The sequence below is a fragment of the Equus caballus genome, chromosome 16 (assembly GCF_041296265.1).
Source record: "Equus caballus isolate H_3958 breed thoroughbred chromosome 16, TB-T2T, whole genome shotgun sequence".
NCBI lineage: Eukaryota > Metazoa > Chordata > Mammalia > Perissodactyla > Equidae > Equus > Equus caballus.
This window is the reverse complement of record NC_091699.1, coordinates 51,734,130-51,745,856: the sequence shown is the minus strand read 5'-3', so window position 1 is coordinate 51,745,856 and position 11,727 is coordinate 51,734,130. Positions and strand designations below refer to the sequence as shown.

At 47.4% G+C, this 11,727-nt stretch overlaps 1 protein-coding gene across 1 annotated transcript in view; it reads right to left on the bottom strand.

Annotated features, from left to right (window-relative positions):
* Positions 1-6,045: 6,045 nt before the first annotated feature.
* LTF (lactotransferrin) overlaps positions 6,046-11,727 on the bottom strand; it is a 28,673-nt gene continuing 22,991 nt past the window's right edge. Inside the window, 4 exon segments of the mRNA NM_001163974.1 lie at positions 6,046-6,223; positions 7,634-7,823; positions 9,011-9,195; positions 10,971-11,038. Coding sequence (NP_001157446.1) covers positions 6,189-6,223; positions 7,634-7,823; positions 9,011-9,195; positions 10,971-11,038 — 478 coding nt within the window. The 3' untranslated portion in view covers positions 6,046-6,188.

Sequence of the window (11,727 nt, the reverse complement as noted above, 5' to 3'; positions counted from 1 at the left end):
TGAGCTGACGCTGATACCTCCCGTTCCGTTCTAACCCACTGGTTCGGTCTGTCCTTCCCCATTCCACATTTCTATCTTCCTTCTTTCTTTCACAGTAACTCCAGGTCCCCGTCATATTTATTCATTTCCTCAATCTTACACACACATAAAAAGGTTTCAGAATTGCTACACCCATGCCATTTACAGTCCCCAGTAGACGGAGATGAAAATGATCAAGGGATGTCCCCAAACCCGGCCTAACGATGTGGCCTGGAGTCGGGGAGATGAAGTTGTTACTGCGTCAGGGAGAGGGGACTGGTGTTACAGGAATCAGCAGTGGCCTCACTGGGGGGTAAGTGAGATCAAGTGCGAATGATTCCCCCGCAGGGAGCCCAATCTTGGAAGCTACTGCGTGGTTCTCTGTATGGGGAAGTTTCATCAATGCGAGATAAATTGTGAAATATCACTGAAGGCACCAGGGGACGGGAGAGGAGGGGACGGGGCTGATGTTGTACCTGGCCAGTCTTCTGTTCTTGTGGCAGCCTGAGTGGTTGTGTGGGTAGAACCCTATCTGAGGCACCCGAATGAGGGTGCCCATGGAGGCTGAAATCCAGCTCCACTGCTCACCAGGCCGCGCTCTTACCCCAGGAAAGGGGCAGCCCCCTCAGACTTCGCACAGAAGCCCTGTGTGGGCAGGCAGGACTGTCCTCTGACCCTCTCACCAGGCATCGTGAAATGCTCTGCAATTGCCTCTTCTAATGGCTATGCTTCCTGTGCCATCATGCTGTCCCTTGTCCTGTGTGTGGGCACACATGTATGGGTATCTTCCTGAGATGCTGTCTTTGGGATTTCCAGTGATGTGGTTTGTTTGAAGACTCTGCACATATGTAGAAAGTTAATTCCACTTCAGGGAAGATGAGGAAGGAGTGGCCTCCTCTCACAGGGTGGGGCTCAGAAAAGAGATGGTGCCCACTACTCCAATTTTGGTTTTCTTCTTACAGCTCTGTAAAGCAATGCTAAACCGCCATTCCTGGGGCCAAAGGTGGGGAGAAGGGCAGGCTGGGAAAGGCTCACCTGCCTGCATCTCTCGGGCACAGGTCTGCAGAGTGTGTTTGCTTCTTCTTGTTCATGTCCCTTGGAGCAAGGTCTGGGACAAGAGCATTCTCAGCTGCAGGTCACGTTATCCTGCTTTGTCTTCATTGTCAACCTTTCTCTGGTATTAGAGGGTAGAGGAGCAAACATAATCTAAGTTTAATAATTTGAAATAGCAGGGTATGACCAGGAAATGACACCCTCAGGGGGCTGGCCTGGTAGCACAGTGGTTAGGTTCACACCCTCTGCTTCAGTGGCCCAGGGTTCATGGGCCCAGATCCCAGGTGCAGACCTACACACCACTCATCAAGCCATGCTGTGGTGGCATCCCACATACAAAACAGAGCAAGATTGGGACAGATGTTAGCTCAGTGCTGATCTTCCTCACCAAAAAAACAAAGGGAAATGATACCCTCAGGCTCTATCCCAACTCAACGAGGAGAAAACAGAAATTTAATTAAATTTAAATTTAATTTTTTGATATTTGTTTTTGTATTTGGTTTTGTACTCTGCAGTTAACATAGCACAATCAAGCTCTAGAAAATTCAACATTTTAGACAAGGGGCCTTGAGCAGAACCAGAGGCCAAGAAACCACTGTTGCATTTGGGGTTTCTGAGGTCAAAGTTCTGACAAGAAGAAGGTCAGGTTAACTTCCTGAATCTGTTGGAGGTCATTCCCCTACCAGGACCAACGGGACAAGGGGGAATCTTCCCCAGGGACCACACTCAGGGGCAGAGCGAACTTCAGGGAGGCAGGCAGAGATCACTGCAACTTAACCAGGACTAGAAAGGCCTTCAGGCCCTGCCGGAGGGTGAAAAGCAGAGACAAAGACACCGGATGTGGACTGTGCAGAACGTAAGGCCATGAGCTTTCCTTGAAGACTGTAAGGAAATTGGGGTTTGAGGAAGCGAAAGCACAAAGACCAAACGGAGCCACACTCGATTCAGCATGAGAGTGAAAGAATAGGGGGCCAAAACTCATGTGGTGGTTCAGGCTCGAACTCCAAGGGATGGACATTGAGTAGGGGGAGAAAGAAGCAGCCAGGTAGTTGTGGCACCCTGCTTGCACATTTCTAACTTCTGTAAGTATTCATGGATATGACTGTCTGAGCTAGTTCCCCGTGGATAGACTTTTTGGTTTTGTTTTTCCCCCAAGGATGTGACACAGAACCTCAGCAGTCCATTCAGAAGGACGTTTCTCATGGCTAAGACAAAGGCCACGAGTTGGTTCCTTCTGACGACTAGGTGTCCCGGCAAAGCTGAAGATAAGGAAATATTGTGGTGCTTCTCCTTTTTCTCCCTCTGTCCATGCCTTATCCAAGAGTCTCCATGTCCTCTAACTTTCTGGGGTGAAACTCTCCTTTAACACTCAAATAATAGACCCGTGCTGCCTATCTCCTCCACTGCAGAAGGCTCAGGATCTTCCTCAGAATTCCCACAGATTCCGGGGGCCTCACTTCCTTCTGGACGCCTCTGGCCACCACATCATTGATCTTTACTATCCTTTCATTTCTGGAAGCTGCTATCCTCTCTCCATGTGCCTTCCCCACATGCAAACACTGTCCTGGGGATTTATTCCCCTGGGTCAGTCTTCCATGTGTTTGGGCATCGGGGATAGAGCTCCCGCGCCATCAGGGACAGGAATTGACTCCATGACCGCATGTTTCTTTAGAACCTGAGTTGCTGTGTTTCTGGGGCCCATCCATCCTCTTCAGGCAGGTTTTTCCGCCATCTGCATGCCTCTCCCCACCTGCAGTCAATTAGATTTCCCCTATCCATTTAGCAGAGCCAGTCAGCTCTACTTATTTGGCTCGAACCTCTCACAATTAGGATACAGGGCTCATTTTTTTTTTAACCCTGGTGGCCCCACAAGATGCTTTCCTAGCAAACAAGACTTTTATCCTAAGATGATCTCTTCGGCTCCACCCTAAAATTCAGACACAAGTTCAGCCATGTTTTCCTTTCTTGCTCCAGTGCTGGTAATGCCCTGCTTTGGGCCATGGTGTTCACAGCCTAGCAGCGCTGTCGCTTTGGTTGAAGGAGCAGCCTGGTGCTCACACCCACAACTATTGCAGTGGCTGGTGATTGGCTGACATTCTCTACGTTTCACAAGTGTGCGCCTGATGTACAGATACCCCTAAGAAGTCTGTTGACAACACTAAATTTTAGAAAAGACAGACATACAAGAGACTTAGGGTTGAAATTAATGAGGGTACTGCCTCAGATCCAGAAGTGAACAGGAAACAGAGTGTCCTATTGCCAAAATATTCACTGCCTCTTCCTATTGGGCCTCTCCCTGTGGGACATCATAAGCCCACCTCATTGATGTCATGGCCACCTGACTTGCCTTGGACAATGAAATGATGGAAACGATATAGCCTTTCCCAAGCAGAAGTTTTAAGAGTTATTGTGCGGTGCCTCCATCTCTCTTTTATTTCCCTCTCTTTCTTGAGGCTGACATGCCCCAGATGGCTCAGCCTGGGTCTCAGAATGAAGAGATGAGCAGCAGAGCCACTGTGGACCCAAGACAGGCATGAATACCAGACAGAAGCAAACCTTTGTTGTGTAAGCCACTAAGATTTTGATATAACTTAGGTGATGGACACAGTGATGTTATATTTTGAAATTTAATTTTAGCCGGAAAAGGATATTTCGTTGGTGGGCCTTTAACTTCATCTTAGTATCTTATTTATATAAGAAGGTTCACACTGTTCAAATTTTATGTTTTATGGAGCTGGTGTAACTAATATGGCTGCATCATTAAATGTTGCTCACTGAATAACTTTCTCAAGCTAGTGAGGATGGACTACATTTCAGGGCCATCATTCAAAGTAGCAAAAAAGTGAGTTTCAGTCCAAGATTATGGGACCCTAATTAACGTCGTTGCCTGACAGATTTCAGAGGCTTCTGCAGGCAGTGGCAGAACCACCTATCTCGTTGATAGTGGTTGACTCTGGCCACCCTTGTCTGACCGCTGCCTTTGCAGGGGCAGTCTCACCTGGCCGACACAGGTTTGCCTGTTGGGTCCAGTGAGTCAATGGAAAAAACTACAAGCAGGAAACTGCTTCCTTCCCAGGGAAGGGTTACTAATCTGAGGGAGCAGATCTGTGGACACCACCGGGCCCCACTTACTGGTCCAGGGAGGCTGTGCATTGGTGGCTAAAACCCAATCATTTCGTTCTCTCTTAATTTCCTTCCTTGCTTTGAGACAGTAGGTCAGAACGAAAACTCTGGAGAAGGAAACCATGGGAGACGCACTTAAAGGACAAAGCATGACCCTCAAAAAGGCAGAGAAAGGAAGGCCAGAAAGGAGGAGGAGTGGCGTGGAGGCTGAGGGGACAGAGTTTCAAGAAGGAGTGCATGATCCCGGGGATCAGAAACAGCAAGGGCCCAGGGGGAATATCTGAAACTCTACGAAGCTTGGCATTTTGGGAGGGCATGGCATCCTCTTCCAGAACCACATCAGGAGAGTGAACAGGTTAGAAGTGTACTGCAGTGGGGTGAAGAGAGAGTGAAACAGCGACCCAACCACCCTACCCAAATTGCTGAAGAAAGCGAAGGCAGCCCACTTAAACCACCCTTTGAAGGGTTTGGCTGAGAAAAGTGGGGGAAACCATCTAGTGACTAGAGGTTAACCGGAGGATGAGAGCCCATAAGGCCAAGGGATAGAAGTATTTCACTTTTTCCTATGATGCCTATATTTGTACATTGACTACACCTGATGCTGTTTACTTCCAATACCAAATACTCATAAATCTTCTGGATATCCAGTTTCTTTCACTCATCCCTTGATTCCTACTCTCTGTTCCCTTCCCCTGCCCTAGAAACACACACACACACATGCACACACATGCACACTGACAAATAAATGGCAAGCAATAGGATATACTAGAGTATGTGAGAAGCCATTTGGTATAAACCTAATTCGGCCTGACTTGTGAACTTGAGAGTGTGGCTGGTCAATTCAATTAGAGACAAGTGGGGTGGGGGGTTGTATCTCTCAGGCCAGAGTAGGGAAACCCCCTGGTTGGGAGGCCAGAGCTGCTGTGTTCCCTTGGACACTGTGGCTGCTAGGAGGAGGGGCAGTGGGGAAATGTGAGCAGGGCAAGCAGAAAGTCTTTGTTCTGGTATCCTCCTTAATTGATTTTTTCCAAAAGGGCCTGACACGGCCGTTGAGCATGCCTTGTGTATCTGCTTTAAGCCTTTGCTGTGTCCCAAAGACAAGAACAAATGCCCTTAAGATAAATGTGCAACTTCCCCCACATTGGCATTTTCTTAAGGATAAGCCTATCTCCCTAGGCTAGGAATTGATTTCTGCGCTCACCCTGTGACCACCCAGCTCAAGAAAACAGACCTGCCACCCTGCTGTGTGCACGGAGACAGCAGACCTACCACCTGCTGTGTCCATCAGTCACTGCTGTGCCGACAGAGCAGTCTCATGACTAGTGTAAAAGGGACATTTCAATCATGTGAAACATACTCTTTGAGGATATATAATCACTCTGTACACCCCACTTCTTTAGTGCCCTTCCTTCCTTGAAGAAGGAAGGCCCCAGGCTATATGGTCCTTACCTTTGTCTCAGAATAAACTCACCCACATTTTCATTTATAGATTGGTTATGGATTATTTTTGTTGACAACACTCACACATGCATACACACGCACTCATGTACATACATACACATGCACATTCACCCCTGCACACGCTCACACACACCCATACACACACACAGACAACTATGTGAATGACCAACCAGATGCCCTTGGGGAGAATGGTTGCTCAGCCTGTCCTTAGATTCCAGGCCATCGGGCATCATACCCAAAGCTGCAGCTGCTGAAGGAGGAGAAGTTGGCCCTGGAAAACTTGGAAGGAAAAGTCCAGCTGTACAGGTATTTGGTCAGACATGTGACTTCAGTATAAAATTCTAGAAAATATGAACGGCACTTTATAAGGAATGAAAATCAACAGCATTTCTCATTTTATTTCTTGCTAAGATGACAGCGGAAACTGTGAAAGCAGATGAGTCTGGCGAGCATCACTCTCAGGAAGGGGGTGAGGGCTGGGAGCGGCGAGGGGCTGAGGCTCCCCCAGGGACACCGGGCCGTCTTCTCTGACTTTATGCCCTCAGGAAGGCGCAGGCTTCCAGAAGCGCTGTGGGACACAACAAAGCAATAGATTCAGAAACTGACTTCCTCTTTTTTTAGTCAATAAATCAATTAAGGAGGATACCAGAACAAAGACTTTCTGCTTGCCCTGCTCACATTTCCCCACTGCCCCTCCTCCTAGCAGCCACAGTGTCCAAGGGAACACAGCAGCTCTGGCCTCCCAACCAGGGGGTTTCCCTACTCTGGCCTGAGAGGTACAACCCCCCACCCCACTTGTCTCTAATTGAACTGACCAGCCACATTCTCAAGTTCACAAGACATTGATGGTCCTCTAACTTCTTCTGGAATATGAGCCATTAACAACATGGTCTTCACGCAAATCTGTTTGCAACAGTGTTCACCTTCTCATTCATTCATTCACAAATACTTGCTGAGCCCCTGCTCTGTGTGAGTCACTGTGCTAAATGCTGGGGTTTCAGCCTGGACAGACAGGCCTTGCCCCAACGCGGCATAGGGCCTATGCAGTTGGGAGCTGGCTGCTTACAGGAATAGCCCCACAGCCACGTTTCTCCAAGGGCAGTCCTAGAGCCAGCTGCCTCACAATTCCCTGAGATGTCGGTGGTACAGAGCAGGGTTTCTCGACCTTAGCACTATTGACATTCCGGGCCAGGAAGTGCTTTGTTGTGAGAGCTGCTCTGTGCTTTCTTTAGCATCCTTGGCTTCTGCCCACAGACACCAGCAGCACCCCCTAAGTTGTGAGAATCAAAAATATCGGCAGGCATTGCCAGATGCCTCCTTGGGGGCAAAATCAGTTAAGAACCACTGATACAGAGATTCTTGGCCCGAACCCCACCCCTGGACCACCACCCCCTCAATGCCTCTGACTCCCTGGGTGAGGCACGGGGAAAAAGGAATCTGGATGAACCCAGTGCATGCTGAAATTCGAGAATCATCGCCTGGAGCCTGACAATACTTTGCGATGTCTTCTAAATGTTTTAAAGGATTAAATTATTGTCAATACATTTTCCTGGCTAAAATGTCTTTTGAGAATTTATGTTCTCAAATATAGTTGGTATTTATGGTAACTGTCTAGAAACCAGAATTTATCATTTCTCATTACATATGTATATATATTTATGTACATGCGTGTATACACACACACTCACACTTCATTTTACTGAATAAAGTTAATAAATAAAATAAAATGAATGATCAGTTTCTAAAAATTCCGTGACAGTCACTATCAGCATTATAAAATCTAGCATATTATCTACTACTTTAGTTTATTCTCTTAATTCTTTCACCTTATCAATGAGACTGCCATTTCCTGAGGCACAGAAACGCTATATTGCCTTAACATTTTATACCCATCTTCATTCCTAGAATGCTGTCTGGCCCTCCAATCTTGACCTTCCCCCATGGTGGTTTCTCAGTGACACTATCTATGTCCACTTACGGGAGCTCGAGCAGCGTCTCAGATTAGTGATGGACGTGACATACTCTGATCCCAAATATTGCTCATATGTTGTTTTGCCTTGGAGTTCAGCCAGACATTCAGTGTTGTCGTTGAACAGAAGGTTTTTGGTTTCAGACTTGAATAAGCAAAACTTGCCCGGGCAGTCAGGTCCATTTCCTCCAAACTGATCCTGTGTCCAAAAGGCCAACAGTCAGTGAGCAGCCAAGGAAAACAGGAGAGTTTACGGATTGGGGAAGGCCAAGGACATTTCTTCCATCCAGGATCAGCCCTGGGAAAATGGTGGGGCAAAAGGACCTGAGTCCTAGAGCTGTTCCACTGCCTTGGCTGGGTCTTCCGCTGCCTGTGTCCTCTTGCTGCCCATGCCCCAGGTGGGAGACGCACCCTGAGCAGCGTCCAGGCCCCTCACGCCTTCTGATCTCACCTCCTGCCATCTCTCCTGTCTTCTTAGTTTGTGGCCTCTTCCCTTAGAACTTCTTATAAGTGACTAGATGACGGCTGAAGATTTTTGAGATCTGCCCCCAAAGCTGGTCACCTATAGAATTCTAATAGGCCAGCTCTCCCAGAGAGGCAGTCTGCACGGGAAATCGTCTCTGCCACTGACCAGATCGTTGCCTTGGGCAAGTTACTTAGCCAACTTGGCCACAGTTCCTTCTCCATGCCCAGGGCTCCTGCAGGGGTGAACTATGAGAACCAAGCACCTCAGTGACAGCAGACCAAGGGAGTGTGCCACAGTGAGGGCTCCGTGAATGCCAGTTTGAGGCCTATTATTACCATTCCAGGGCCACCGTCTTTAAAGCACACTTAGAGATCTGATGTTTTAACACAAGACTAGAAGCTCTAATAGAGAATCACAGACTTGAAGGAAATTGCAGGATTTCCTTCAAACCACTTCACATAGAGAGCCTTAAATCTATAGGAGCTCTGGGTTTGCTGTTTTTCAGAGATTACACATGCAGGGCCTTGTCTAGAACATTGCTCAGTTGGCCCAGGCTCAAGAAACATCACCAGAGTAAATCACGCTCCACGTTGGCATGAGGGAGGAAGGCTCAATCGCGTGCCTCATTTGCCTGAAGAACAGAAGTAAGGACAAGGAGAGAAAGCATCTCCAAGCCAGGCAGTGAGCACAAGTTCAGGTGCATGAGACTCCGGGCAGAAGTCAGGTTAGTTCCAGAAAGCCCAGCATCGGAAGCCTCTGTTGTCCTCATCGAGGCTCTGTGCAGCGCCACAGCATGAAGCAAATACTGTCATCAGCAGCTTCAAGCAGAGGGACTAGAAAGAATCACCGGGCGTTGTGATTGTCCCCCTAACAGGAGCCCACGCAGTTAAGAAAGGGCAGGAGGCCCTGGTGGTCCATACCTGTTGGAGGAACAGCACCTTTTTCAGGTGTTGTGCCCTATCACTCTGAGATACCACAGCATGATTTGGGGCCCTGGCCAGGTGGCAGCTCTCAGCCTCAGCCACAGGCTTCCGGGTGCCATCAAGGCACAGTAGCTCAAAGTCCTCCTGCTTCAAATCCTTAGCCCACGGTTCACTGTTCTTTCCTGGGGAGAGAATGAAGGCAGCATCAGCCACGGCTGCCCAGTATAGTTAAAGGGTCCTTTCTGGGTGTATGTGACCATCCAAAGGCCTCTTAAGATGCACACACTGAGGTTGCAGTGATATAAAGGAGACAGAAGGCAGCCTCATCCTGCACGAGCGAGCCGAACTCCAAACATAGCAAAGTTAGTGCTGCGTCCATGCAATGGAATGGAATTCAGCCGTAAAAAGGAGTGAAGGACTGAATCATGCTACAACCTGGATGAACCCTGAAAACATGATGCTAAGTGAAAGAAGCTAGTCACAAAAGGCCAGATATTGCAGGATTCCATTTACGTGAAATGTCTAGAATAGGCAAATCTACAGAGACAGAAAGTGGATTGATGATTGCAGCTCTGGGGAAGTGACCACTAATAGGTGCAGGGTTTCTTTATGGGGTTATGTAAGTGTTCTAGAATCAGATTGTGCTGGTGGTTGCACAACTCTGTGGTTGTGCTGGAGACCACTGAACTGTACACTCTGAATGGGTGGATTTTACAGTATGTGAATTGTATCTCAATAAAGCTGTTAAACATTTTTTTAATTTTTAAAAAGGAAATTCTCCACCTGTGCCATATTTTCCAGTGAGTTCCAGAAAAAGAATAGCTGGTCTAAGTTTAAGAAGAAATTATTTTCTTTTCTTTCATATTCAAACACTCTTAGTGTAACCAGAGAAAGGACAGGAACAACTATGGGTTTATCAAATATATTTAGTCAATGCCAATAAAATACAGTTGTAAAATCCCAGAGAAGCTTAAAATTAAATTTGACATCAATCTGATCCATGGAGGTCACTTAGATTAATGGTTCATAAATTCAAAATGTAATCGTATGCATGTTCGTGTGTGTGTAAATACAGGTTCATTGTTCAGGTCCCTGCTTCTCTCCTTCTGTCCTCTCCCCTCAAGAAAACACTTCATCCATTCTCTTAGCTTTGTCTATTTGATATTGAGATTATTCCACGTTTATATGTCCATTATATGTCCTCAATGCCTCTCCCGAGAGCCGTGAGGAGGGAGGAGCGGCCGTGACTGTTGGTGCCTTCAAAGGAGGGAGGCAGACAGTTGAGGCAATTCTTTCTCAGGGGACGAAGTGGCAAGTCATCTGCTGAGGAGGAGGGGTGGGGAGGCTGAGTGGGGACTAAGGAAAGAGGTGCAGGTCAGAAGGCAGCAAATGGCTAGGAGTCTTGAATTTGGTCCTTCATAGTTTCATCTAGAGATCAGAAGGGAGAGTGCTTATTCAACACTGCCTGGTAGGTTGGCTATCTTTCGTCATCTGCCTCTGCCTGTGTTCTGTCCCTGTTCACTCCTAAGGAGTTTTGAGACGAGGGCTCACGTGGGGCTGAATGAAGGCCACTACTTCCTTTTGTAAACGGGAAATCTTATTCACATATGCTCAAATTTTTTGTAGTATCATCCACATTCAGTGTCCCTTACGTGGGGACAGGCAGACGCTGCGCTTCTGTGGCTGACGAGACAAAGCCGGGGAGACAGTTACTACTGAGTATGGCTGGCGTGTGTGTGTGTGTGGCAAGTGGGATGGGGGAAGAGTTCGCTTCCAAAATCAAGGCGACCCTTGTAGATGTTACCATGTTGCATGCTGAGGTAAAAAACTTCGGCATGAACTCGATCAAAAGTCTGGCAAAGGGCATATAGCTTCCCAACTGCAGATGTGAACACTAGCATGTGTTGTGAGGCCAAAGACTCTGCTCTGAAGGGGAAAGAGAAACATCTTCACTCACCATCTGTGTTCTGCAGGACAGTGACATCTTTCACAAATGCAACGTCTCCAGCCTTCTCAGCCAGGCACCTAAAATATTCCAGAAAACAAACTCAGTGCCAGAGAAGAGAAACTATTAGAGTTTTCATAAATATCTATAATATATATTCCAAAATCTGAAACTTGAAAGTAAACATAGAAAAGATAAAGATGAAGATTTTCAGGAACTTATGGTTTAAAATGGAAGATTGAACATACACGTATACTTTCCTGCCTTCTAAAATCCCAATAAAATGACATTAATGAGATTTTTAAAAAAGCCATAAGCCATGAGGGGTGGAGGGTGGGGAGAGAGAAGATGATAGTGATAATGTTTGAAAGTTAAGAGAGCAAACGGATGAGCAGTAATTGACCCAGCAGAGCAAAGAAAGCTGTCACGTAGGGTGGAGTGGGGGAAGCCTAGAAGAAAGCTGCTGTGCACAGCAGAGCTCCAGAAAGACTCAGCAGTTACAAGGGCTAGGTCTCACTGAAAGTGGCTGACAACGGGACCCGAAAGAGCCTGCAGAGATGCAGTCTGGGTGCCCTCCCGTCCCACGCAGCTGGGAGACGGCTCCCCACTTGCCTGGCGGAAGGCTGAAGGTTTGTTCATGGGGAAGTTGAACCTGAATAACACTATGAACTAGACAACCAAACACAGCTGAGAGCAGAGGCCCAACTCGGAAATCAGAGAGTGGAGCGAAACTATAGCCAGAAGGTTGAACCACAGCCTCTCGCCCCAG